Source organism: Mustela erminea, chromosome 9 (genome assembly GCF_009829155.1).
Source record: "Mustela erminea isolate mMusErm1 chromosome 9, mMusErm1.Pri, whole genome shotgun sequence".
NCBI classification, from domain to species: domain Eukaryota; kingdom Metazoa; phylum Chordata; class Mammalia; order Carnivora; family Mustelidae; genus Mustela; species Mustela erminea.
This window is the reverse complement of record NC_045622.1, coordinates 113670592-113696719: the sequence shown is the minus strand read 5'-3', so window position 1 is coordinate 113696719 and position 26128 is coordinate 113670592. Positions and strand designations below refer to the sequence as shown.

The window sequence follows — 26128 nt, the reverse complement described above, 5'->3', positions numbered from 1 at the left end:
AAGTACGGCACAGACGCTCCGTGGGCCGGACTGGTGTGGTCCGCCCAGGCCTTCTGACCATCCACCGCAGGCCTCCTGCACACGCATCCGGGCGACTCGGCCGCCCCCAGCTTGGTTGGGAAGCACTCTGTAGGCCTTGGTGGCAGAACGGTCTCGCTTCCCCCCAGATGCAGCGGTACACCAGGAAGCCCCTGGTTCTGGGCCTTTCTCTGTGGGAGCCATTGAACTGATTAATTCACGGGCTTCTTGTCTTTTTCTGTGTTCGTTCTGGTGATTCTGTCCTGGTAAGTCCTGTCTTTGCCTGGTGTCAGTAGGCACCTCCCGGGGAGAAGCCCTGGGGTTCTCGTGGGCAGTACCCACCCCACCCCACACCGGCCCTGCCCGCAGAGTGCGACGGGTGGCTTCCAGGGTCCGGCTCAAGCTCTGACCCTTAGCTGGCGTGGGCTCCAGTGGGGAGCTCTGCTTCTCCCCATCGGTTGTCAGCAGACTGTGGCTTACTCAGTGGGTCATGATCTGAGGCACTGATCCAGGTTTGACAGCGGAGCCATTGCGGCCCCACCCGGCCCTTCCCTTCCCAGCGGGTGCCCCCGCCCCCAGCGGGCAGCCCCGGCGTCCTTCGCCCTGGACACTAGCTTTGCCCATTTTCAGACATCCGTGAGGTCCTCCCGAGCGCACAGTGGCTTGTCACGTGGCGTGGCATGGTGCTCCGGAGCCCGTGTCAGTGGTGGAAGAGGTTCTGTTGCGGAGGGTCAGCGTCCCCTGAACATGCCGTAGTCTGTTGACGGGTTTCCTGAGGCCGGTCGACTGGCTTGTGTTCTGCTTGGGCTGTTGGGACAGAGCTGCTGCGAGTGTTCTGAATGTCCTCGTGGCTTGCCGGCAGGTGCCCGGTTTCTCCTGGGGAAGGAGACGGTGGGCTCACGGGGGGAAGATGCAGTTAGGGTTCTGTGGCTCCGTACCCGACAGCAGCACACGCCCACCCTCCCCCCGCAGTCCTGGGGATGGTCGGTGTTTGTCCTCGCTGTGCCCGCGGGGTGTGTGACACGCCCTCCCGTGCCCTGCGTTCCCCACTTTTGGGGCAGAGACCCGGGTACTGTCTGGCTCTGTGGCTTGCGGAGGTGTGGGGGTGGGCAGCCTGCACTTGTGGGCCTCCCCGCCGTGCGACCGTGCTCTGTGCGTGTTCTCCACCAGGGTGGGCCGTCCCTTCCAGCCCTTTCTAGTGGACAGAGACGGGAAATCCATGCTAAGGTCGTGCCGTTCGTGACGTGACTGAACGAAGGTTATGGGGTTTCGTATCATGTCATCTGCGTCTTCAGGTGTTTGTGTCAGAAACGTGGCAGTTCAGTGCTCGCTGGTGCCCCTGCTCACCCGTCTCCTTGCCCAGAGAACAGCCTCAGAACAGCTCAGGTCTTGCCAGCACTGTGGTTCGAGGCAGGACTGGAGGTGTTTGCTTTGATCCCCAGCGCACACTGTACCGAGGACAGGCCCCACCCCCATCCCCTGTGCTCATGCAGCGGAGAACAGTTCTTCTGTCTTCGGTTGCGTCTGGCTTGCTCCCTTTTGCCTGGTAGTTTTTCTTTGGTTTGGGGTTCTTTTTTTTTTTAAAGATTTTATTTATTTATTTGACAGACAGAGATCACAAGCAGGCAGAGAGGCAGGCAGAGAGAGAGGAGGAAGCAGGCTACCTGCTGAGCAGAGAGCCCGATGCGGGGCTCGATCCCAGGACCCTGAGATCATGACCTGAGCCGAAGGCAGAGGCTGTAACCCACTGAGCCACCCAGGCACCTTGGTTTTGGGTTCTTTTTTGGTTTCCTGTTTTGTTTCGTTTTGTTTTGGTTTTGTTAGTGAGTTTTTCGCTTCTGCAGACTTCTGTCAAAGCTTTGGAGGCAGAGGGAGAAGGGCGTAGCGAGTCCTCACTCAGACCGCATCGCCCGGCCTCGACCTCACTTGTCCCCCTCACCTGCTCCCTTCCGTGTGGTCTCGAAGCAGATCTTTCTTGTCATCGGCCTCTTCCCTGGAGGTATTTTCTAATGTGTTTCTGAGAGACGCAGTCTTTTTTCCTTTGAGCTGAAGCACAGTATCCTTGTGACCCCTGAGAAGACAAGTAGTGGCTCCTTAACGCCGTGAGATAGTCTCAGGGTTGAAGGTTCTAATTGTGTCATAAATGTGATAGAATTTTAAAACCTAGTTTATTTGAATCCAGAGCCAGGCAAGATCCCTGCTACACTGTCGGCCGGGCCCGGTGAGTGGCTCTGGGAGCTCCTGACTCTGGGGGCAACTGGGGGGCCGGGGCGCCCCTCCTGCTGTGGCGGCCAGGAGCGGAGCCACAGGGTCCCCCCGCCTTCTCCCGGCTTCACCCGAAACTGTCGTCCGACTAGATTTGTGTTTGCGAGCGGCCGGGCGGAGGGCGCAGGTGGGCCCCGCTGGGCTCACCGAGACAGGGAGAGGCCTCCCCGCTGTGGGGTGGGATCCCAGTCCTTCCCCAGGCCCAGGTTTGCGTCGCAGAAGCTCGCTTGCTAGTCACTTGCTAGGTGGAGTTCGGGCAGGGCTGTGAGGGCCCAGAGTTTGCACGTAGGCCGTGGCGAGCGTTATTCCCCGCAGACTTCGCAAGGGCCCATTGCTCCGACCCTGCGGAGGCCGCTCCTTCCAGGCTGAAGCCCCCACCGGGTTCTGCTGGGGCGTCCTGGAATGAGGGTCCTTCTTGAGCCCATGGTAGCGTCCCTGAGCCGGACCAGGGCCGAAGCGCAGAGTGTGGGCAGTTTGGTCTCGAGGACGGGCTGCAGGAGCCGTGCGGCCAGTGCCCCACATCCAAGTCCGTCGGGAGCAGCCTCAGGGTCACAGCCGGTGGCTGCGTACCTGGGGCTCCTCATTTCATTTCGCTCTGTGTCATCAGGGCTGGTAGCTTGGCTTTTCCTTTCGTTTTGCTGTGTGACAAATGATGTGGGACCGTCCCTGGTTTAAAATCCGGCCTGGCAGGTGGCTCTGCACCGCCGCCGCGCCTCCTCGCTGCTCCTCGCGGAAATGCTGGTGACGCTCCGGCCTGTTTCTGCCCGTGACTGTCTTCGTGCCAGGTCCTGGGGGCGCAGAGTGCGTCCTTGACGGGGGACACCCGGGGCAGGGCCGGGGGGCTCGGGGCACGGAGGGGAGCATAGACTCTCAGTGTGCTTTTTGTAGGAAGACGGAGGAAGGTGTCGGGAAGAAGGAAAACGCAGTCCAGGTCGTCTGTGAAGAGCAGAAGCTCCGGGACGAGATCTAAGAAGCGCCAGGGTCGCGGGAGGAAGAGAAAAGGGAAAAAGTCAAAGGTAGCCTCGGACGGTAGCGCTCCCCATGTGCTGTCAGTTCCTTCGTGCAGCTAGGTGGCGGGTCGCACAGAAAAAGCTCCCTTTTTCTGTATTTGCTTAGAGATCCACCAATAAAAATGAACATTTCCACAACACACATTAAAGATGGGGCTGAGACAAGAGATTGCCCAGGACCCTTTGGACATCCCGAGGGCTTGCGTGAGACTCCTGACACCCCAGGGCTGGGCCCTGGGCGGCGCAGCGGGTCTGGAGGCCGCACGGCTGTGGCCAGCAGCTTGTCCGGGAGGCAGGCGGAGGGTCACCTGGTGCCCGGGGGCCCGGTGGGAGCTGTGGGGGAGTTGAGAGAGGAATGCTGCCCGCGGCATGTGGCCAGGTTTTCGGCCAGGACACTCTTGTCCTGCCGCGTTAACATGAAACGTTCGAGCCCAGTTGTGGCCGTCGTGCAGGTGTTTGTTGCGACTGAACGTGAACTTACACCTGGACCTTTGTCGTTGCCTGATGGCCTGAGGGCGTAGAGTGCACACTTCCAGAGCCTACACTTCCGTTTCAATGAGAGCGAGCAGCTGCTCTGGTGGTCCGCCGATGTGAAAGTCCTGGAGGGTTGGTGGCACACCTGCCGGGTGGGGGTGCAGGTCCCCCAGCACTGCTCCTCAGGTGTGTAGGCAGCCGTCCCCTGGACAGCCCGTCGTGCTGCTTGGCAGTGTGTGCAGGGTCGGACCCCCCACCCTGCAATGGGAGGGTCCCAGGTGTGCAGGGTCGACGCCCCCGCGGCACGGAGCACCAGCTGTGCCCAGCTTCTGCGGGCAGTTTTGCAGTGTGTTAGGTTGGGGATGTTGAGATGCGCTCGTTAACTCTGTCGGAATAAAACCTCCAAACGTTGTTAACACACACGAAGCCCTTCAGCTCCCGTCTGCCGTTTACTCAGCCTCCTGGGTGGTGGTTCTGGAGCCTTCAGCTCCCGTCTGGCTTACCATTCCTTGCCTTTTGTGACTTCGATTCAGAATGAAGCCACAGCTCGCTCCCGCATCGCACGGACACTGGGCCTCCGGGGTCCGGCCCGTGGAGCCTGCATCCCGTCTGTGCACAAGCCGGCAGACCCCTCTCTGGGGCTGATGCGTGCGGACATCGGCGTGGCCTCCCTGTCGCTCTTTGGAGACCCCTATGAGCTGGACCCCTTTGACAGGTAAGGGCAGGGCGACCTCCCTCCTTTCCTTGTGGGCAGTGGCCTAGGACGTTGTGTTTGAACAGCGAGGGTGGCGATTGCGGACCCCTCCTCAGAGTCACGGGGTGTGACGGAGCTCCCTACACCCGCCTCTGCTTGAGCAGAGGAGGTCCAGCTTGCACACCCGCCCCAGCGAGCTGTTGCCGGCACGAAGCCCCTCCGTGGGGCCCGTGTGCCACTTGGGGCACGAGTGCTGCCGCATATGCCATCGAGGAGGGGCCTAGGGTCTCCCTGGGCCTCCAATGGTGTGGGGTCAGCATCCCTTCGACCCACGTGCTCTCTCCAGCAGTGAAGAGCCGTCTGCAAACCCTGCTTCCCCGTTGAGTGCCAAGAGGCGGGTCCTGTCCCAGTCAGCACTGCGTTCTCACCGGCCCGTAGCCAGGCCCGTGGCCGTGGGGCTCTCCAGGTGTGTGCGGGCAGGGGGCCATGGTCCTGGGGGGCAGCCCAGACCCACGGGGCTCCACAGGGGCTGGCGCTCCACCTGGCCTGGGAGGAAGTGCCGCAGTCTGTCTGGGTGTGTGGTGGGGGCGAGGAGCCATGGGAGCTTGAGGCCACCACTGCACACCCTCCCTGCCGCAGGACTGTTGGGGGCATTTGGGGTCAGAAGCGTCAGATGATCTCATCTCCGAACAGGCTGCTTTTCTTTTTGGGGGCTGCTGGCTGTGTGCAATGCTGCCCGCTTGCAGGGTGCTGGGGGGCTGGGGGCTCCCGCCTGGCGTGAGGGTCTTGAGCACAGGGAGGCAGCTGCGGGTCGGTACCTGCAGGAGGAGTGTTCCTGCCGCGGCGCCTGAGCCGGAGGTGGACGAGGCCCCTGTCCCAGACCTGGTGGGGAGCATCCTGTCGGGCCAGAGCCTGCTGATGATGAATGGGGCGGACATCGTCATCCACCGGGACGGCTCCCTCAGCGCCAAGAGGGCAGGTGAGGTGGCTGCCACGCGGAGCCCATCTGCGTCCATGCGGACGCCCTCTCTGCCTTGACCCTCTGGGAATGAGCCCCTTGGTTCTCCTTACCTCTGAGCCAGTGGTAAAGGAGACAGTTGAACTAAAACGCATTCTCTGCTCAGAATGGACGTTGAAGGGGCACGGTTTTCTCATTTCTTCTCCGTTAACTCTACCTGCCTTTCTGAAAGAGCTCACAGGCTGAGAGTCGAGGTGATGATGGGGTTTCTGGACCAGCCCACAGACTCTCTGTGGTCGTAACGTGGCTGGTGTGCATTCCCACAGCCACGGAGCCAGGCCCTGTAGATCCCGCCCCCACGTAGCCGGGCCTGGGAGGTTTTTGGGGTGAGGGTCCCCAGCCATGGAGGATGGGGCTGGCTGTACCCTTCCTGTCCCTGGCGCACACGTGCGCGCGCGCACACACACACACACCCACACCTACCTGCCATGACAAGCCTCTGTAACTGGCAGGGACACTTTCCATGGGTACAGAGCACACCCATGAGACCCACGAGGAAGTATCTCTGGTGGCAGAGACCTGAGCACTGGCCCAGACCTCCAGGTGCACCGAGGTCTCAGGGGTGAAGGGGGAACTGGCCTTTATTTATCTATTTATTGTGACTTTTTAAAAGGTTTTATTCATGATTCCAGAGAGCAGGCCAGGGAGTCGGGGGGCAGAGGGAGAGGGAGAAGCAGGCTCCCCAGCCCGACACACGGCTCGGTCGCAGGAGGCCGAGATCGTGACCTGAGCCAAAGGGAGACACTTTGAGCCCCCCCAGGCGCCCTCGGAATAGGCAGTTAAAAGCACAGCTTTTAGGGGAAGTCCGTTGTGATCTGGGCCAGGCGACGCACTGCTCGCGCTGGAGGAGCAGGCGGCGGGGACTGACGGCCGCTCACCTCTTGTCTTCCAGCACCTGTTTCCTTCCCTCGGAGCACAGGCGGCTCATCCCAAGGCGCCGAGCACCGTGGGCCCAGGGCCTGCCTGCAGCCCCGAGCGCCGCACTCGGGAAGTGGGCCACAGGGCGCGGGGCTGAGCTGTCGTGGCGGGCCAGCGCCCTCCCGTGTCCCTGCCCTCAGGACTGGGGCGACCGTGAGACTGGACCCGTCTGTGACCCCTCTATCTGGTCAGACTCAGAACCTGTCAGGCGTGCGCGGGTCTGGCTTAAAGCAAAGGGACGACACTCGATGGGACAGTGACAGCCGGCGCGCTCTGCTTCCCAGCTCCGCGTCCTCCAAGACCCCCAGTAGCTGCTGTCACCTGCCGCCTGCCGGTGCGTTGCTGGGCCAGGCGCTGAAGCCAGCTCCCAGGAGGCCCGACATCTCTGAGCTACCACGGATACCAAAGGTCAGAAGGGAGGACGGTGGCGGCAGACAGACGGACGCGGCGCCCGCCAGCGAGCAGCGCGCCGAGATCCCCAGCTCCTGCATCAGCCGGCTCACGGGCAGGGAGGGCCCTGGGCAGCCCGGCCATGGTGCCAGAGCTGAGGGAGAGCCAAGCCACAGGGGCCCACAGGACCCTGGCCCGCACTCCGGGGGCGGCTCCCAGTCCCCCGCCTCACTGGGACCCTCGAAGGGGAAGGGGGTCAGCTCAACCTTTGAGAGCTTCAGGATCAATATTCCCGGGAACACAGCACATTCCGGCAGGCTCTCCAATCCCGGCTTTTGTAACACGTTTCGGCCGGTCGACAACAAGGTGCAGAGGAAGGAGACTCCCTCGCCCCTGTTCTCCATCAGGAAGACCAAACAGCTCAAGAGCGAGATCTACGACCCCTTTGACCCCACAGGCTCCGACTCCAGTTCTGCCGGCAGCAGCCCCGAGCGCCTGGGCTCTGGCCTCCTGCCGTCTGAGATCACACGCACCATCTCCATCAACAGCCCGAAGGCCCCAATGTTGCAGACTGTGCGCTGTGTCACCTCTTACACCGTGGAGACGGTCTTGGGGACGGAGCCCGAGCCCCCTCGGGGGCCCTCCTCCAGCGGGCTGGAGCTCCGGGGCGAGGGGGCTGCCGGGGGGACCTCCGACCTGGAGTGCGAGGGGCTGCGCGAGGGGCTGGGCGAGGGTCAGGGCTCAGCCTCCCGGGCACAGAGGCCCTCCCCGCCGGAGCCATGGGAGGACAAGGACCAGCTGCCCTGCAGTACCTTCTTTGGCTCCGAGGAGCGGATGGTGACGTGCGTGACTGTAGCCGAGCCGGAGGCCCCACCCAGCCCTGATGCTCCACAGACGACCACCCACAGGATCGTGGAGCTGAGGTCCCCGTCGTGCTCCCGCTCGACGTCCAGCTCCCGTGGCGGGAAGAAAGCCAAGAGGAAGCGAGCCACGTCCAGGGAGCACAGGAGGACCCGCTCGGGCTCCCGCTCAGGTTCCCGCTCCGGGGACAGGAGCTCACGGTCTATGTCGCCCCCGGTAGGGGATGACCACCCCAGGAGGCAGCAGACCAAGTCCCGGGGCCGGAGGTCTTCTAGCGACCACTCCAGCAGCCACGAGCGAGCCAAGCGGAAGAAGACAAAGGATGAGGGCAGGAGGAAGAGGGACTCCCGGGGCCACGGCCGGCGGAGATCCAGGTCCCGCTCAGGCAGCCCCGGCAGCTCCTCCCACGAACGCAGGGAGGGCAGGAGGAGGAAGCGGAGGCGGTCAGGGTCCAGGTCTCGGGGGCGGGAGTGCTCACCCCCCAGCAGCCTAGAGAGAGCCCGGAGGCACCGGCACCCAAGGGAGAGGAGCCCCCGAGAGAGGAGCCGGGAGCGGCCCCGAACCCGGTGGGGCTCCCACGAGAGGAGGAAGCGTAGATCCAGGTCACCGAGGTCGCCGAGCACAGAGCACAGGTCCCGGGAGCACCAGCGTCCTCACTCCCATGAGAGGCGGCCAAGGCCTCGCTCTCCGGAGAGGAAGTTGGCGCCCGTTCTCCAGGAGGAGCAGAAGCCTGACCAGGAGCCGCCAGCCAGGCCGCTGGCCCCGGCAGGAGCAGGCGCCTCCCCAGCCGGGGCCGAAACCCACAAGATGGCTCCAGAGGCCCCGGCGGGCCATCCGCCCGAGGACCTGGATTACGGTGACTCTGTCGAGGCAGGACACGTCTTTGAGGATTTCTCAAGCGAAGCCTTCTTCATGCAGCTGGATGACATGAGCTCCCCGCCCTCCCCTGAGAGCACAGACTCCTCCCCAGAGCGGGACCTCCCCCCCGCTCCCTCCATCCCGCCGGCCGGCGGGCACCAGCAGGACACCAGCCTGGCCGTGGCTGTCATCCGCCGGGAGGTGTCGTCCATCCACGGTGAAGACACCGCCCAGGCCCCGCCCCGGGCACAGGGCCCTGAAGAGAGGCCCGGGCTCCAGCAGGAGGCCACTGGGGCCGCCGTGGTGGCCGGCGCCCTGGGAAGCCGGGCTGTGGGTGCGGTGCCCGTGGGGAAGGAGGAGGGCCCCCCCCAGCCCCCCCTCCTACGGGCTAAAGCGCTGGTGAAGAGAGTCACGTGGAACCTGCAGGAGGCGCAGAGTGGCGCCCCTGCCGCGGACCCAGGCCTGCGTGAGTAGGACGCTCCTGCGGGCGCTCGCGGGCATGACTCGGGGCAGCACGGGGTGGTGGCCCTTGGGCTGTGTGTTTGGCGGGGGTGGGGGGGCACACGGATCCCTTCGGTCCCTGGGGTAGCATAGACCACAAGGCAGGGAGGTGGTTGCAGCCTAGGCTGTGGTCCTTGCTGCTGGGATGCCTTTCTGGAGTTCTCCAGCTGGGAAGCTGCTTCTGGCCCAGGGTGGCCAAGAGCACCCACCCTCCCCTGTGTTGGCCCTCAGGGATGCCGCTCCACAGGCCCCAGAAGCCCCGGGAAGGGGTCTGGGAAACAGAAGACATGGGCCCCTCGGTGGGGTTCCAGCAAGCACCCTTCTCTGAGCCCCCTCCCGCTGGTTACGCGCTTCCAGAGTCCGGCTTCCCTGAAGCGGAGCCCTCTCAGGTAGGTGCCTGGGTTGGAGCAACGTGGTGCCAGGCTGGGGCTGAGGACTCCCCTCTCTGGCGGGGCTCTTGCTGGGGCAGTGGGGAGCGCTACCCTGAACCGTGCGCATTTCTGTCCAGGTTTATACCCCAAACCTGCCTCCCGCCCCAGCTCTGCCTGTGAGTCTCCCGCCGTACGCAGCAGCCGGCCAGCCCGCGGTGCAGTACATCCTGCACGGGAGCCTTCCCCTGGCGAGCTGCGGGGTCCCGCAGAGCCCGGCCCCGGGGCCCCCTGCCCTGCCCGCAGCCTCCGAACCGGCCGCCTACAGCAGCGGCGCCAGCAACTCCGAGGAGAGGGCGGCGGCTCCCAGGCCTGCTGCGGAGAAGGCCAAGAATGAGGAGGTAAGTGTGGGTCCCCGGCCCATGGCGGGGCTGGCGGCACGGCCCCTGGCCGGGTGGTCACCCCCATGCTTGCCCCCAGTACATGAAGAAGCTGCAGGTGCAGGAGCGGGCGGTCGAGGAGGTGAAGCTGGCCATCAAGCCCTTCTACCAGAAGCGGGAGGTGACCAAGGAGGAGTACAAGGACATCCTGCGCAAGGCTGTGCAGAAGGTGGGTGTGCGCGGGAGGGGCCGACGGCCGGAGGCCGCTTCTGTCTTGCTGTGGCGGGAGCTCAGGTGCTCGGGAGAAGGAAGCATGGGTGTTGGTGAGGGGACAGGACGGCGTCCCCTGTCCCTTGCTCAGCGGGCGAGAGACAGGAGGTACGGACGCACCGCTTCCGCAGGTGGGGGAGCCAGAGCCTGAGGGGGGTTTTCGGGCCCAGGGCGTTGGGGCCAAATCTGGGGCCCGCGGCCCCACGTGGCGTGTCTGGCCAGGGGCTGGGCCCTCAGCAGGCCTGCGAGGCGGCCCTGGCAGGGGGATGTGTCTTGCTTGGTGCCTGTCCCCCCTGGGGGGCTATCTGGGTCACGTGCGCCCCTCCCCCCACGCCCGCAGATATGCCACAGCAGGAGCGGGGAGATCAACCCCGTGAAGGTGGGCAACCTGGTCAGGGCCTACGTGGACAAGTACCGGCGCATGCGCCGGCACCGGAGGGCCGAGGCTGGGGAGGAGGCGCCCGCCCAGGGCCCCGAGAGCTGAGGCCGCCCCTGGCGCTCCCGCTGGGGACGGCAGAAGCAGAGGCCTCGGAAGACAGCCGGCCGGCACTACGGTACCAGGGCTCCCGCGATCACAGTGCCCTGCGCACTTGTCCTGCTCAGTTTCAAACTGGACCTTTTTATATGTATATTATAGATACACAGTTTCCATTGTGTTCTAATTTATCAAAAATGGATTATCTTTAGAAACTTCTTGATTGACTCAGTACTTGAAAGTCCAAGGCTTTGGTATCAGGAGGGGCCTGGCGGGTGGAAGGAGCTCCTTGACCCCTCCCGGATGGCCTGATTGTATTCTCTGGAGGAACAAGGGGAGGCCGTGCGCAGCCCCTGCTAGCTCCGTAAGTGACGCCCGTCTTCGCTGCCTCCCACCAGCAGAGCGCGGTGTCGGTGGGTCTGGAAGCCGGCGGGGCGGGGGCTGCACACAGCACAGAGTCGACCATTCGTGGTGCCCCCTCCCCAGCACCTGCAGGGGCAGATACCTCCTGTCCCCGGGGCGTTTTGTATTCTTTGAGTAGAGTTTGTTGGCTCTAAAGCGTGTGGCCTGTTTTTTCATGGTGAAGACGGAGGAGGGCGGGCAGGGGCAGGGTGGTCGCCTCGCGTCCTGGGCCTGTAGGTGTTGGGGGCTCCCGGAAGTCTGCTGCCCCTTCTGAGCCCGAGCCCACCCCTGCACAGGACACCAGCACTGACTCTTGAGGCCTTTTTCTTGGCTTGGAGACGGGCCGGCCCTCAGGCAGGCTGCTGCACCTCCATGAGGAAGCGCTCCAGGTCCTCGTAGAGGCTGTTGGAGCTGGACAGGCAGAGGCCAAGGCTGCTGCTGTCCAGGGAGGACACCCCTTCTCTCTGCACGCACTCCAGGTGCGCCCGGCACAGCCACGGCTCCAGCTGTGGGCAGGGTGTCATCAGGACAGACAGACAGGACAGGACAGACGGGGGCTGTGTGCGGCCCTGCCTCCCGGAACCCCAAGCCTCACCTTCACCAGCACCAGGCTCTTCTCCTTGGGCCTCCCAGCTGACAGGTCCTGCCCGAAACCCAGGTAGATGGTGTAGTGCGGGGAGCCCGGACGCCGGCGAGCCCGGAACTCCATCATCTCTGCAGGGGGGGGACTCCGGTGAGGGGAGGGGGGCAGTAGGACGGGAGCGGGCAGGCATGGCGCGGCCCCAAGTCTGGTGCATCACTGACCTCGGAAGAAGGTGCTGAAGTCGAAGATGGGGGTGTCTTGGTTCCTTTGCAGCAGGCGGGGGGGTGTGGAGGGGCTGGCAGAGCCCAGGGGCCCTCCCACCTCCCAGTAGACCTTGCATTTGCCCAGGCGCCGGGCCCACAGCCTACAGCCCCGGAGCTCCAGCTGCAGTCCCGGGGCCACGTGCTGCAGCAGCTTCTCGGTGTAGTGCATCTGCTTCTGGTCAGGGAGCTCGGCCGGGCTCGGGAAGGCCACATGCTGGGGCTCAGTGGCTGTGGTGGCTGGGCTTGGGGATCCGTAAAGGAACACGAAGCTTGGACGCCACACCACCTCCTGCAGCACTGTGCGGCCCTTGTACATGATGGTCACATCCAGGGCCCTCAGGCTGGGCTCTGGGTGCGATCCAGGCTCAGCAGCCACCCCGGGGCAAGGCTCCACCTCTGGTGGAGGCTGCCAGGGCTCCAGGACCGGGGCCAGGCCTGCATCTGGGGAGGAAGGCCCAAGCTGAAACCTGGCCCTCCAGGCCCTCACTCCCGCACACACCCCTCCGGCTCTCACCTGTCTCCTGCGCCTGGTGCACAGGGACCGTGTGTCCTGCCCTTGGCAGAGAAGGCTCCGTGTTTAGGAGCTCCAGGCCTGAGGAGGAAAATGCGCAGTTGGGAGCAGCCGGACAGGCCGGGCTGTGGCCGACTCCATCTCCACGGGCGTCCTCTCCCACCACACCCCTAGCCGCTCCCTCTCCTCTTGGACTCTGCCCTCCCGCCTTCGCGCCCCCCCCCCCCCGCCCATGGAACCCTGCAAGGCTGAGCGCCCCCACCAGACACAGCCTCTCACCGGGAGCCTCTGGGGGCACCGGGTCCCCCACCCATGCAGCTTCCAGCAGGTGGGCCTCCAGGCAGCTCTGCTCCAGAGCCTGGAGCAAGAGGTCCCCAGCACTGTCGGCTGCGCCAAAAGGGTGGCTTGGGGCGCCAAGCTCAGGGCTCAGTCCAAGCCCTGGCCTCTCAGCAGCGTCTCCTGCCAGGCATGGCCCTGGGAGCTCACCCTGCAGGGGAGGAGGGGCCGGCGTCAGCAGCTCCCCAGCCCCAGGGAAGACTGGCAGCCCCCACCTGGGAACAAGGAGGGCTGAACAGGCTCACCATTAAGGGCAGGGCGTCTTCAAGGGCCACCTCCCCCTGCTGAGTGCCCGCACCTTACAAGAGAGAATTGGGATCAGGGCAGTGTGGGATGAGACTCTGTGGAGTGGGACGCTTGGGTATGGGTCTCTGGGTAGGCCCTCAGAGCTTCCCCCCCACTAATCCCAGCAGTCCCAATCAGCTTTCCCTGCCCTCCCCCAACAAACTGGCACCAGCCTCTCTGAGGCCAGTTCCTGGAAAGCACGGCTCTGCTCGTGGGGTCTGTGTCCAGTGGAGAGCAGAATCCCAGTGCCCTCCCAGCCCCGATCTCTGCCCCAAACGTCCTGCCCTCTCCACGGCTGCCCCGCACCCCCGGCTCCTCACCTGTCTCCGCAGGCTCGAAGCTGAGCGCGTACACTTTGTGCGGGTCAGCGGGGTCCCCTGAGTTGTCCTGCAGCATCACGAACCGCTGGGTGCTGTGCAGCGCACAGCGGAAGTTGGTTTTCCAGACGGCCCGGAGCGCGCCCTCCAGGGCCAGCTGGTCACCCCCGCCCCTGCCTTCGCTGCTGCTGGGCGGCCACCTGCCGCGGGCCACCGCCCAGGCCTGGGGGGAGGGACCGACGGTGTGAGCGAGCATGGGGGCGCGCGCCAGGCCCCGGGCCGGCCCTCCCACCCGGCCGGGCTGGGGGTCCCACCTTGAAGATGCGCGAGTCCGCCTCCCCCAGGTCCTTCCGCGAGAAGTGCTTCCAGGGCACGCGGAAGCGCGTGCGGGCCGCGTCCAGCCACCGCAGACCCTCGTAGCGGCCGCTGCTGACCTCCCCCAGGAGCCAGTCTCCGAAGAGCAGGCGCGGGGGCCTCCTGCGGGCGGGGCGGCCGGCGGGTGAGGGTGCGGGCGGCCGGCGGAGTGGCCGCGCAGCCGGGGTGGGACGGGGGCTCACCTGTCAGCGGCCGCGGCCATCGCTCGCTGCGCGGGACCGACGCGGGGGGCGCGGGGGCGCGGGGGGCCTCCGCCGGGAGGGGCGGTCACGGCCGCAGCCGGGAAGCGTGGTTCGCGGGTGCCCACGGACGGTGCGGCGCAGGCGCTCCACGTGCGGGGACCCCAGACGCGGCGGAGGGCCGCGGGCCACGACGTTGCCGAGGTGCGGGCTCTGGGCGGCGGTGGCGCGGGGATGAGCACAGCGCGGGGCTGCCGGGGGGCTGCGCGGGCGCCGGGGGTCCCGGGCGTGGAGTCGGCGCCCAGTCCTGGGCGGGAGGGCGCCGTCGGGGCCCCCTTCGGAGACACCGCGGGGGCGGCCGCGGGCTGGGGCGCGCTCCGGGCGCCGGGAAAGCGAAACCGCGCGCCGGGAAAGCGAAACCTAAGCCGAAGCCGGGACCGCTCGCCGCTCGCCACCCGCGGCCCGTCAGCGGGACGACCGCCCCCTCTCCGTCCCGCCCCGACTCCGGGCGCCGGACCCTCCCGACGCGCCCGCGCCTCACTGCGCTCGCGCTCCCCACACGCCGGGCCGCCGGGGCTGGAAGCCTGGTCTCCCGGAGCGGCCGGAACGCGCGCTTTTATGGGGACCGGCCGGCGGGGGGGCGGGGGGCGGGGCTGCAGGTGCAGCCGAGGAAGTCACGTGCTCCGGCGGCGGGGGCCCCTGTGTGCTGCGGGGACGCGTTCCCCAGGCCCCCGCCGAGGCTCCCGGATGCGGGCGGGGGTCGTGCAGGGGCGGCGGGACTGGCGGGTCCTGCGGGGTCCAGTCACTCCTCTCCCTCAAGGAGCACCCAGCCCCGCACACGCAGGGTCGGGGCAGGGCGCCACTGGCAACTAGTGGGGGTGGGGAGGCAGTGGGGTGAACTGAAGACCCCACACATCTTCCCTTCTCTTCCCCGGGGAAGTGGGTCGTGGAGGAGAGCGTGGGCCAAGGGGCAGCCCTGCCCTTTGGATTTTTTTTTTTTTTTAAGTAGCTCCGCACCCAGAGTAGCGCCAGACCCCCCGCTGAGAGCAAAGTGGGGTGCTCCACCGGCCAAGCCACCCAGGCACCCCGCTGGTTTGGGGTTCTTTAAAGATTTATTTGTGGAAGAGAGCTTGCAGGAGCAGAAGGGAGGTCGGAGGGAGAGGGTCTCCGAGCCAGTCCCCGCTGAGTGCGGAGCCCCCTCCTGGCTGGAAGCCAGACCCGGAGATCACCACCTGAAGGGAAATCCAGAGTCCGGGTGACCCACGGAGCCAACCAGGCGCCCCCACCCTTCCGCCTTTGTAATCTTAATGAGAATTGTTCAGACAAGAATGCTCACACCCTTGAGAATAAGACATTTGGAAAGCAGTTCGTGGTGGCTTTTCATAGGAAAAACGCAGAGGACCCACAAGGGACGGTGTGGAGGGGGTCAGGGAGGAAGTCCAGCCTGCGGTCCTGCCCTGGGGAGGCAGCAGAGGAGGCTCTGTCCCCCACTCTGTGGCTCTGGTGCCCCTCCTAGCGGGGGTCCACCTGCCACAATCCCCCTCCCCCACCCATGGCCTGCAGCCACTGCTTCCCAGTCCTGTCACTCAGCCCCTGCACCAAGCCACAGGTGACAGTCCGGAAGCCAGGACCGGGTGCCTCCCCGCCCCGAGTGTTTACTGCCCACAGGGGACCTCACAGGCCCACAGGCTGTCACCCCCCCGCGAGGTCTCCAGGGAGTTTGCTCAGGTCAAGAATCTCCATGTCAGCTGGGGAGGTGGGGGCCCCGCAGTGCAGGCCTCCCTCCCGCCCCCGCGGTCAGGCCTTGAGAGGAACCGAGGCCTCCAGCTGGCGCTAGTGTGGAAAGGCCCACTGTGGGCGGGCACAGCACGTGGTTTACGGGAAGCCCCAGTGCCACCCGGCCCAGGCAGGGGCGGAGCCAGGGATAGGATGCGCCGTCACCTCCCGCGGCCAGCAGCTGGTGGGGGGGACGGCCCTGGCTGGCCGGGCCACTGAGTCTCATGCAGCCGAACTTGGAAACTGTCGCTTTATTGTGCACGTTGGAGTCGGGGCGAGTGGCTGGCAGACATCAGGTCCTGCCCACCGGGGCGGGGGGGAGCCCAGCTAGACGTAGGAGGAGCCAGTGCTGGGCGTGTCATCGGCATGGGGACCAGCATCTGCTTCCTCGTCGCTGCTGGCCTCGCTGCCAGAGTCGTTGGCGCCAGCCGCGTCGGAGGCGGGCGTGTTGAGGACCACCACGTCGGCCTCAGCCCCAATGTCCTCCCCAAACCACACGGCCTTGTAGCCACCCTCAGGCCGCCGCTCCTTGGTCAGGATGGACCTCACGGCCGCTGGGCTGCCTCCATCGCGGGTCAGCTCGGGGGACTCTGAGGCTGGACGCAGGGTCGTAGTGCTGGGGGGCTCCGGAAGCGCAGGCTCTGGTGGCTCCGCGGGCTCCGGGGCCGCCCGCATGAGACCAGGGGAGGAGTAGGGAGCTGGCGCCCAGTTGGCCTCCTGGGGGGCATCAAAGGCCTCATTGTCAAAGCTGAGGGGCTGCTCCTGCGGAGGGGAGAGGGGCAACCAGGGCCTCAACCAGGACCCCAGGCCTGGGCCGGGACCCCACCCCAGAGACAAGGACCCAGGCTAGTCCTTCCTCTCCGCCTCTTTCGGCCTCCTCCGCATTGTGTGCGCTACACCTCAGCCTTCCTCACCTCTGCTCCCGCCCCTGCCCCTTCTCTGTCCCCCGTCCACCTCTCCTTGGCTCTGTCCTCACCTGCCTGTCTCCCTCTCTGGTCCTGCCCCAGCCCCCCAGGGCCTCACCACAGCTTTCCCAGAGCAGCGCTTGAGCTGCCGGCCGTAGTGCTTGTGGACCAGGATAAGCAGGGCGAGCAGAGCCAGAAGGAGCAGTGCGCCCAGCACCCCGCCCAGGGCCGCCATGTCCACGACAGAGAAGCGCCGGTCCCCGGCGGCACCGACACCGGGCTCGCCGTCCCCGGGGGTCCCCGCAGTGCTGCCTCCTCCAGTCTGGGCTGGCCCTGGGAGCAACACCACCCACTGACCATCAGCATCCCAAGCGCTTCCCAGACAGACCTGCCCCAGGCTTTAGACACCGTGACAACAAGCCAGACCGGGTGTCCCACCAGAGCTGGGGTTCTGGGGCATGGTACCACTCCCCTGCCGCCCACCACCCTGCCGAGGAGCTGTGTGTTCCCGGGGCCCTTGGGGAGGCTGCCAAAAGGGGGGAGATGGGGGTCAAGGCCCACCAGCTCCTGGTGGAAGTGGGGGGCCCAGCACCATAGGAGGGACCATGAAGGCAGTGCCGGGGCCCCTGGAGAGAACAGCCTGGAATTATAGGCCCACTGGACCCCAAATCTGGCTTCTGCCCCGTCCTCCATACACCTTCCCCAGGTTACCTTGTTGGGGGCCCCAGAACAGGTCTCTACCCAGACCAGAGCAAACCCCCTGGGATTTCATGGTCAGTGTGGTCAGGCTGGGCCTCCCCCTGCCCCAGGTGGGCCCTGCCCTACAGGGATTCCCAGGACCCCCACAGTGAGCATCAGGGAATATATGGGTGACTCTGGGGCAAATGAGAGGGCTACCTGAGGTTTGGGGAGTTCTGCTGGGCCCAGAGGGCATCGGCTGAGAGGTTCCTGGCTTCAGCGACTGTGTTGAGCCCCCGCTGGTTGAAGCTGATGGGAGGAAGGTGCTGGTTTCCACGCTGGGGGGCCCGCCAGGCGTAGATGAGGCAGGTGGCCTTGGAATTGTGCTTGAAGGGGGCTGTGGGCCCTGAGAGGGCCCCGGGGTCACAGAGCTGGTCGTCGAGGGTCCCTGAGAGGGCCCCGGGGTCACAGAGCTGGGCGTCGAGGGTCCCTGAGAGGGCCCCGGGGTCGCAGAGCTGGTCGTCGAGGGTCCCTGAGAGGGCCCCCGGGTCGCAGAGCTGGTCGTCTGAGAGGGCCCCGGGGTCGCAGAGCTGGTCGTCGAGGGTCCCTGAGAGGGCCCCGGGGGTCTGGGGGCTTCCAACGTGGTGCTGCTGGGGGGCCGGCTTGTTCTTCCAGTCTCTGGGGATGTGGGGGTCTCGGGGGGTCCTGGGGACCAGGGACAGGATTCAGGCTTGGCTCTGCCTCCAGCAAGCCTGCCCTGGGGAAGCCACCAGCCCAGCTGAGGCAAGAGGCCTTCCCTGAGCCGCTGCCTGGGGGGTCCGCGTCCGGCTCACCTGTGGGGGGGGTGGGCTCCTCCCACTCCAGCACCTGTATCTCCACCACCGTGCGGGCTGTACCCGCGGTCACTGTGTTGTTGGCCTCAACCTGGAGCAGAAAGGGGGCTTGTCCCTCGCAGGCCCCGCCTTAGCCCCTGCCCCTTGAAGATGCCCCCTGCCCTCACCTCTGCGTAGAAGACCCCCTCGTCGGCCAACAGGGAGGCGGTCAGCAGGGTCTCGCCATCCATCCGGAAGTCAGTGTTATTGGTGACGCGGTAGGTGATGGCAGAGTTGAGGTCCTAAACGTGGCCCAGTGAGTCCTGGGCCCAGGCTGCCCCTGTGACCCCCCCCAGCACCCCCGCAGCGGGGCTGGCGCCTACCGGAAAGTCAGGGTCCTGGGCCCGGACCCTCAGAGGCAGGGAGGGAGTGCTCGCGTCTTTGACCTCCACGCCTACTCCAGAGCCGCGTGCCACCGTGCCGTGGTAGCGGCTCTTGGCGAAGTAGGGCGGGCTCCCGGCGGCATTTCGGGCCTCGATCTTGACCCAGGTCACCGAGTAGCGGGCGCCGTCTGCCTGCTCACCCTGGGGGAAGGGGAGGCCTCAGCGACCAGCGGGTTCTCAAGGGCAAGTGTTGCAGCCTGAGGCTCAGGGAGGCCGTGGAGGCCTGGCCAGGGCGCCCACCTTGACCACCAGAGTGAAGGTCTTTGGGCTGGGGACACTTCTGGTCATGGTGAGATTGCCCGAGTCAGCGCCAATGGCAAACGTGCCATCTTCTTGTCCTGCGAGGGTGGTGGGAAAGCTTGGCCTCCTGCCCCCTCCAGCGGCCTGAGGGCGAGGGTCCCACGGGCTCTGCCCAAGTCCCCCAGAGCTCGGGCAGCCCAGGGTGGGGTGGGGTGCAGGACACAGAGGGAAACAGGGCTGCGGCCCGCACTCACCCCGCACAATGCTGTAGAGGATGTGCTGGCTGATGCCCTGATCCCCGTCCACGGCGTGGACGGGCCCTGGACGGAGCACGAGGGGGCCTGGCTGTGGGGACAGGGGCAGGAGGAGATGCCGTGGGGCTGGGGTGTCGGGCCCAGCTGACCGTCCGACGTCCCTTAACAGGAAAGTCGTCTCTCCGCGAGGGCCCTCCCGGCCCCCCGCTCCGCTGCTATGGACTTGATTTGCTCAAAGACACCCGACCGATGGAACAACGGGCGTTCCCAGAGCGGGCACGCGCGTGGGACAGACAGAAGTCATGGGGAGTCGGGGTCAGGTGCTCAGGACGCTCCACTGTGCTCCGGCGTCTCCGTGGGCCTCTTGGGCCGGAGCGGGGACGTCAGCGGGTCAGAGGGGCCGCCTGGAGCACCACCACGGCCCTCACGCTGCCGCCCTCCCAGCGCACGGGACTAGGTCCCCAAGGCGCTGCCCAGCCCTGCCCCGAGACCACCAGGCCACGCGCCTCCGTCTACACTGAGGGGCTCCGTCACCGCTCGCCACCCCGTGGTTGGGTGGGATTGGCTTCCAAAGAACGTTCGCATGAAAATCGCAACCAAATGTGGCCCCTGACTCCCGAGCCCTGCCCCTATGTCCTTCCTGCCCTCCCTGCCCCCCATACCAGCTGGTGCCCCGTGGGGACAGCACCGTGGTACTCGGCGTTGATGCAGACGTGGTGGTCTGAGTAGGCACAGGGCAGGAACCAGGGGGGGCGAAGGTCCGCAGGCTGCACCTCCAGGATCAAGGTGGCCGTGGCCGTGTGGCTGGGCTCTGCGTTTTCCTCCCGCGTGTCCTGCAGCAGCGGAGCCCGGCTGGATCAGGCCCGCGGGTCCTGGGCTGGGGGTGGCTCGGGGGGGACCTGAGCCCCCGCCTGCTTACCCGCACCAGCAGCAGGAAGTCGATGCTCTGCTGCGCGTCGAAGTCCAGGCGCCGGTCCAGCCGCAGGGCGGGGAGGTTGGTGCCCACCAGGGAGAAGAAGCTACCGGCGCCCTGGGGAGGCAGGGGGTGGGACCCAGTCTTGGAGCCCAGGAGGACACAGAAGGAGGGTTTGGGGGGACACTGACCGGGGTCACCTCCTGGAGGGTATAGAACAAGATGTCATCCTGGTCGCAATCCTGGGCCTCCAGTCCCGTCGCAGGGATGACGATGGTGCTCACTTTAGTGTCCTGGGGGAAGCGGGGGAGTGAGTGGTCTGGCTGTACCCTTGACCCCCGTGGTCGAGCCCCTGGCCCTCTCGCTCACCTCAGACACATTCTCCACCTTGACTTGAAAGGGGAACTTGGGCGGGTTGTCGTTGATGTCCAGCACAAACACAAAGACTCTGAGCTGCGTCACCTGCGGGACAGGGTGGGGTCAGCCGTGCTGCGCTCTGGTGGCCGCCGGTCCTGGGCTCCTGCTCCGCGTGGATTGCAGACAGAGCACAGACACAACCCCGCAGCTCACGAGGCGGCCAGCGCCCCGGAGGAGAGCAGCACAGGTGCGGGGCAGGGTGGGGGGCGCCCGGCAAAACCCTTCATGAGAACAGTGGGAGAACGCTCGAGGTGCTTCAGAAATCATTATTCTCAAGAACAAGGAAGAGAGAAGGAGAAGCCGTAGATTGAAAGAGGCTTAAGAGGGGGCGCCTGGGGGGCTCAATGGGTTAAACCCTCTGCCTTCGGCTCAGGTCACGATCTCAGGGTCCTGGGATGGAGCCCCGCATCGGGCTCTCTGCTCCGTGGGGAGCCTGCTTCCCCCTCTCTCTCTGCCTGCCTCTCTGCCTACCTGTGGTCTCTGTCAAAGAAATTTTAAAAATCTTAAAAAAATAAAATAAATAAAAATAAGAGGCTTAAGCGGGGCACCCAGCTGGCTCAGTGGGAGGAGAAGTTGACTCTCCGTCTCCGGTTGTGAGCTGAAGCCCACGTCCCCGGTAGAGAGGACTTAAAGAATCCACCAACCTAGGAAGGAAAAAGGGAGGGGGGAGGGGGGAGGGACTCGGGAGGCGTAGCGGCCAGGCGCAGTAGGTGGGCTGTGCCGGGGTCTCTGTGACTGTGGGAATGGGAGGGCGTCAGGTGTGACATGATGCTGAGGAGCCCTTTTCCCGGAGGCCGCGGCACTGTGGCTGTTTAGGAAGGCCTTGTCTTCCGGAGTCCCGTGCTGAGGTGTCGTGGCGGCGTGCCTACCGTCTGCGCCAGGACAGCTCCAGGCACTGGAGCACTGGAGCCTGTGGGCCGTGGGTCCAGTCCAGCCGGCAGGTGCGTGCGCGCGGGGCTTGTGGCTTAAAACAGGGCGGTCGATGCCTCCCTGGGAAGGGGAGCTCGGAGGGAAGACACGAGACGGTGGGAGAGGGCGGCAGGTGCCCATCTGGGGAGAGGGCTCGAGGCTGGCTGGAGTGAGGTCGGGGTCCACGCACCCAGCCTGCACCCCGCGGTCCGTGCGGCCTCGGCTCCGAGTGAGAAAGCAGCCGGGCTGTCCACTTGCTTGGTAAGAGTGTCTGGCCTAACTGAGAGTGGACTGGCCAGGGCCAAGAGGGGAGCAAGCGGACCGGTTGACGGTTGGAAGTTTCCAGAAAGGAGATGCTGGTGGCCAAGGCTCTGACTGCTGTGGAGTCCTGCCTGAGGCAGAGCCCACAGCCTTGCAGACAGAGAGACATGAGGGGCTCAGTGGGGGGTGAGGGACCCGGCAGGGTGAAGTGCCTTCCGTGGTGGGGGCTCTGGGTCAGGGGTCTCTGCTGGGGTCTGCATCTCAGGGCAGAGTCTGGGCCGGAGGAAGTGTGGGCGTCAACATACCACAGGGTGAGGTCACCAGGGAGTGGCCCTGGACCAAGCTGAGCAGAGGAGAGGTCGGGGCCTGGAGTGCGCTGACATCACAGGCTGGGGGTGGCCACACAGGGGCGGGGGGTGCAGGGGGTACTCACCACGGTGCCGCCACTTCTGCACTCCAGGTGCGCCTCCAGCATCGTGTTCTCCTGAGGGGGCAGATGAGGGTCAGGGTCACCTGCCCAGCTGACCGCAGCGTGCTGGCCCCACATCACAAGTGAGGAGACAGGCGGGGAGGGTCCCCAGCAGCCCTGCTAAGTCCAGAGGGCATCGGGGGCCCAGGCAGCTCGAGCCCCCAACCACCCTACCCGCCTTGGGGCCCCAAGAAGGGCCAGTCATTGCCTGGAGGGCGCAGAAACCTCAGGCCGCCTGGGACGCCTTGTCCGGGGAGGGGTGTGGGCGGCGGCTTGGGTCCTGTGGAGGGTGAGCCCTCCCGCCGCCCCCACGGGGGTACCCCGCCCAGCCTGCCATCTGCACCTCATAGTCGGGGGTCACGTTGAGAAAGAGCTGAGTCCCCTGGATCCGGAAGGCGTCGGGCGTGGACGACGGTCCGAGGGTCACCTGCTGGCCCGCGGGGACAGAGATGTCAGCCAGGGGCTCAGGCCGGTTAGTGTTCTCTGCGACTTCGAAGATGGTGTCGCTCACAGAGCAGACTGGAAAGTTGGAGAGGAAGAGTCAGTGCCCTCCTGGGACCCGCCCACCGCCCAGCCCCCTGCCCCCGCCCCGCAGGTACCCTGGGCCCGGGCCGTGGCCATGAGCAGTGACAGCAGCAGGGCCCAAGCCCCCATCTTGGTGGCCGTCCCCTGGCCAGACCCTCTGAGCAGCTGGCTGGCGCTGCTGGTGGCGGCTGGGCCGGGGCGACCTTCGCCCCCGCCAGGCACCGCCCCGTGTTATGATCCTTTACAAGCCACCGGCCTCCTCCAAGGGGGCTCCCGCCGGCCGCCCGGCCAGGCCTACCCTGCTGCGGGGAGGGGGCAAGCTGGGGGTTCCCCAACAGAGCTGGGCCACATATGGGGGACCAAGGGGGCTCAGCTCTCAAACCCAGGGCAGGACGCAGAAGGTGCTCAGGATACCCTGGGCCTGGGGAGGGGGCTGGGGGGTGTGGCTGGGTGGGCAGAAGCTGGGGCAGGGAGCTGGGGGGCAGGGGCAGGGGCTCAGCTGTGGCTTCTGTGTTGGCTGTACCCACCCCTCCCCCCCAATCCTGGCAGCCCCTCTGCTGGCCTCTTCTTCCAGAATCATCTTGGAGCAAGGTTCAGGCCCCAGTTGCTCCCCCCAGGTCCACCTCCTCCCGCCTACCCCCACACCAACCATCTAGGTCTGGAAGGAAAAGGCTGTTTGTGCCCTGGGATCACCGCTGCTTGTCCTGGAAACCAGCCCGTGCCCTCCAAGGGGGTGGGGTGGGCAGGACCACAGAAATGAGGATGGCTGAGCTTCAGGGGGCTGCGGGAGCTCCTGGGGGTCCCCATGGGTTCCGGTGCTTGACAGAGGAGTTCCTGGCAAGGCTCCTTGGCCCAGACCCCCAACTGCCCTTCCCTCAAAGGCGCCCCCCGCCCCACCCCCACGGGCCAGGCCTCAGCAGCAGCAGGGAGAGGCAGGAGGGAGGGGCTGCTACCACGGCAGGGGTGGGGGGAGGTGGGGGTGGCTGTGGTCCTTCCGCTCTCTAGCTTTGCCTGGCCGCTGCCCCCTAAGGCTCCCGGCCCCTGCAGGTGGTGCCTGCCTGGCTCCCGCAGGCCCCAGCTCCTCCCGGGGTGTCGTGACCCCCCCACTCGTCAGGCTCAGAGCAGTCAAGCCACAAGAGACCACAGAACCTGGAGCCGGAGCCGTGGCATGCGTGGGGGTCCTCTCTCTCTGGAGCGGACGCCGGGGCCCTTCTGCCACCGCTTCCTGCCTGGGGCCTCCTCGCCCGCTCACTCTCCCCCCTCAGCCGCTCCACTGCCCGACACGGGGCCTCCGGGACAGACGTGCTGTGCCCCCCACCCGCGCACCCAGAGCCCCGGAGTGTTTGCCGAGTGGACGGCAGGCATGCGGGTGGGTCTCGGGGAAGCTCCGGGGACAGCAGACATAGGGGAGGAGAGGCGCCCGCTGGCTCCCCAGGTTTAAAGGGCAGCTGGGTGCGGTCACTGGGCTACCGGCTGCGGTCGGGGCCTCCTGCATTCTGACCGCCCTGACCTGGGAGATGGCGCGGAGTGAGCTCACGGGGCCAGTGTCTGAATTCCTCCTTTATTGGCGACAAGTGCAAGCCCTCCTCCTCCTCCTCCCCACCCTCCCCTGGCCGCTCCCGTGCAGGTGCCGGTGCCCTCGCGGGGACTCCTTCTTCCTCAGGGCCGGCTTCCGGTGGCCTCCACAGCGGGGATGGCTGGCTCTGCCAAGGTGGCCCCAGACCCGGACCCAGGAGGCAACCGGGAAGACCAGGTCTGATCCAGGGGGTCCCTCAGGGGCATCCTGCTGAGACAGCCAGGTCAGGGGCGGGAGACTGCGGCCCCCTGGGGGAACCGGGCCTCCTCTGGTCACCAGCACTGTTTCCCCTTCCCAGACGCCGGGCCCCCTGCCGCGCCCCGTTCCTGTCCCAGACCCAGGGTCCTGGTGGGGGGGGGCAGAGGAAGGTGCGGGGCAGGAGCAGGTGGGTACCGCGGGCGGCAGGGCTCACCAGGCCTGCAGGGTGGGTGGGTACGGCCAGTGCAGGCAGAGGCGGCCCTCGGCAGACTTGGTCCAGCTCGTGCTGTTCTCCGGGTCCTGCTCGCTGCCCCCCATCCCAAGTAGAATTAGTCCCGGAGGTGCCCGGCGCCCACGCCCCGCAGTTCTCCCGCAGCCGGGGGAGCGCCGCAGCCCCTCACCTGCGCTTGCCCACCAGGCCCTGGAGCAGCCGCTGCAGCCGCGCGCTCTCCCGCAGGCGGCTGAGCTCGCTGGTGAACGTCCCGTCCGAGTGCCGCGGGGCCCTGCGGGGCGGGGGGCGGGGGCGCGCGCCGGTTCAGGGCCAGGCGGGGGGCGGGGGGCGCGCCGGGCCGGGGGTGGGGGGGTGGGGTTCGAGGAGCGGGCGTGGGTCCCTCACCTGGGGGGCGCGGGGAGCGCGGCGGAGCCCCGGAGCAGCGGCGGCAGCAGCAGCAGCAGCAGGGGCGCGACGGCCATGGCGGGCGCGCGGGGGGCTGAGCGCTGCTGCGGCCGCCCGAGCTCCGCGCGGCCCCTTTATAGCGCCCGGGAGCGGGGCATCGATCGAACCCGAAGGTCAGAGCCGCCCACCCAGCTGTCGCCCGGGCTGGCCGCCCGCCCCCACCGCCGCGTCGGCGCCCCTTGGCTGGCTGGGCAGGGAGGACGCGCGCCCGCGGGGGTCGGGGAGGGGCGCCCCCGAGGGCGGAGGGACATCCGGGCGAGGCTGCAGCGGGAACAGCATGTGCAAAGCCTCCGAGCCGCCGTTTCCGCTCTGGGCGCAGAGGGGGCGAGCGCCCCCGGCCGCGGACTCCGCGGGAGAGGCGGGGCGGGCGGTGGGAATGGGGAAGGCTGGGCCGGTGCCTCTTGCCCGAACCTACTGCTCAATTTTTCTTAAACATAAAACTGCTCTTTATGAAATTGTACTGATTATTTTTAAATGAGTGTAAACTTTGGGGCACCTGTCTGGCTCAGTCAGTAGGGCATTAGATTCTTGATCTTGGGTCGTGAGTTTGAACCCCAGATTGGGTGTAAAGATTACTTATATAAATAAAAACTCAAAAAAAATTTTTAAATGAATGTAAAGGGGCGCCTGGGTGGCTCAGTGAGTTAAGCCTCTGCCTTTGGCTCAGGTCATGATCCCAGGGTCCTGGGATCGAGCCCCGCATCGGGCTCTCTGCTCAGCGGGGAGCCTGCTTCCTCCTCTCTCTCTGCCTGCCTCTCTGCCTACTTGTGATCTCTGTCTGCCAAATAAATAAATAAAATCTTTAAAAAATAAATAAAATAAAATGAATGTAAAGTTTAACACAAAAACTACTGGTTTATCATTTCATTTACTAGTTTTGTAATTTCTGTTTAAGGATTTCATTAGTACTGGTTTTTAAAAGCCTAAACTGATTTAATCCCCTATTGATTAAGCAGGAGTAACCGGGCTGCCTGCCTTTTTCCCAGCAGTCTGTCTGCATCTCCACCTCCTGTCCAACCCCAGTCTGCATGCAGCCTCTCCAGCCTTGGGAAGTTCAAATGAAGGGCATCCTGAGGCTGGATCCAGCTCTGCCTGCAGCCCACTTCCACACCCCACGCCTCTCCCCTGGCCGCCCCCCCAGAGTCTCGGGCTCGGGTTGGCCTCCCCAAGGTCCTGGCCTACACCCTCATGAACCAATGGAGCCACCCAGGTGGCGGGAATAAAAGAAGACACTTATCAGATATGTGATTTATAAATATCTTCGCCCATTCTGTGAGTCCTGTTTTCACTCCTTTGATAGTGTCCTTTGATGCACAAAAGATTTT

The 26128-nt window shown here is 65.8% G+C and overlaps 4 protein-coding genes across 9 annotated transcripts in view; 1 reads left to right on the top strand and 3 right to left on the bottom strand.

Moving 5' to 3' along the window:
* The window catches only part of PHRF1 (PHD and ring finger domains 1), a 28395-nt gene extending 17680 nt beyond the window's left edge, over positions 1 to 10715 (top strand). For 3 of the 4 annotated variants that reach the window (XM_032358398.1, XM_032358396.1, XM_032358399.1), the window contains 9 exons: positions 3172 to 3299; positions 4301 to 4482; positions 4808 to 4927; positions 5286 to 5440; positions 6372 to 8972; positions 9239 to 9396; positions 9516 to 9776; positions 9856 to 9984; positions 10366 to 10715. In XM_032358398.1, coding sequence (XP_032214289.1) covers positions 3172 to 3299; positions 4301 to 4482; positions 4808 to 4927; positions 5286 to 5440; positions 6372 to 8972; positions 9239 to 9396; positions 9516 to 9776; positions 9856 to 9984; positions 10366 to 10509 — 3878 coding nt within the window. In that variant the 3' untranslated portion in view covers positions 10510 to 10715. The remainder of the gene's footprint in view (positions 1 to 3171; positions 3300 to 4300; positions 4483 to 4807; positions 4928 to 5285; positions 5441 to 6371; positions 8973 to 9238; positions 9397 to 9515; positions 9777 to 9855; positions 9985 to 10365) is intronic. The other variant, XM_032358397.1, reaches the window with a different exon arrangement.
* On the bottom strand, positions 10685 to 14390 carry IRF7 (interferon regulatory factor 7). 2 transcript variants are annotated; one of them, XM_032358412.1, is made up of 10 exons: positions 14316 to 14390; positions 13755 to 14282; positions 13512 to 13674; positions 13201 to 13420; positions 12841 to 12893; positions 12539 to 12746; positions 12263 to 12340; positions 11707 to 12189; positions 11498 to 11616; positions 10685 to 11408 (listed from the first exon to the last, which is right to left on the bottom strand). In XM_032358412.1, exons 2-10 carry the CDS (start codon positions 13772 to 13774, stop codon positions 11253 to 11255), a joined length of 1500 nt encoding a protein of 499 aa, XP_032214303.1. In that variant the 5' UTR covers positions 13775 to 14282; positions 14316 to 14390; the 3' UTR covers positions 10685 to 11252. The 2 variants fall into 2 exon arrangements, with proteins under 2 accessions (XP_032214303.1, XP_032214304.1); XM_032358413.1 differs by lacking the exons at positions 12539 to 12746; positions 12841 to 12893.
* Positions 14391 to 15743: 1353 nt separating this feature from the next.
* CDHR5 (cadherin related family member 5) lies at positions 15744 to 22574 on the bottom strand. Of its 2 annotated transcripts, XM_032358403.1 has the most exons (16): positions 22428 to 22574; positions 22172 to 22347; positions 21793 to 21843; positions 20142 to 20234; positions 19964 to 20065; positions 19779 to 19889; positions 19522 to 19692; positions 18860 to 18950; positions 18606 to 18703; positions 18306 to 18506; positions 18111 to 18224; positions 17944 to 18034; positions 17718 to 17815; positions 17330 to 17642; positions 16551 to 16765; positions 15744 to 16289 (listed from the first exon to the last, which is right to left on the bottom strand). In XM_032358403.1, exons 1-16 carry the CDS (start codon positions 22480 to 22482, stop codon positions 15855 to 15857), a joined length of 2415 nt encoding a protein of 804 aa, XP_032214294.1. In that variant the 5' UTR covers positions 22483 to 22574; the 3' UTR covers positions 15744 to 15854. The 2 variants fall into 2 exon arrangements, with proteins under 2 accessions (XP_032214294.1, XP_032214293.1); XM_032358402.1 differs by having other exon boundaries at positions 17330 to 17815.
* Positions 22575 to 23900: 1326 nt separating this feature from the next.
* On the bottom strand, positions 23901 to 24975 carry SCT (secretin). Its single transcript, XM_032358438.1, has 4 exons — positions 24744 to 24975; positions 24529 to 24630; positions 24342 to 24434; positions 23901 to 24136 (listed from the first exon to the last, which is right to left on the bottom strand). The coding sequence occupies exons 1-4, from the start codon at positions 24818 to 24820 to the stop codon at positions 24013 to 24015; spliced, it is 396 nt and encodes a 131-aa protein (XP_032214329.1). The 5' UTR covers positions 24821 to 24975; the 3' UTR covers positions 23901 to 24012.
* Positions 24976 to 26128: the final 1153 nt, after the last annotated feature.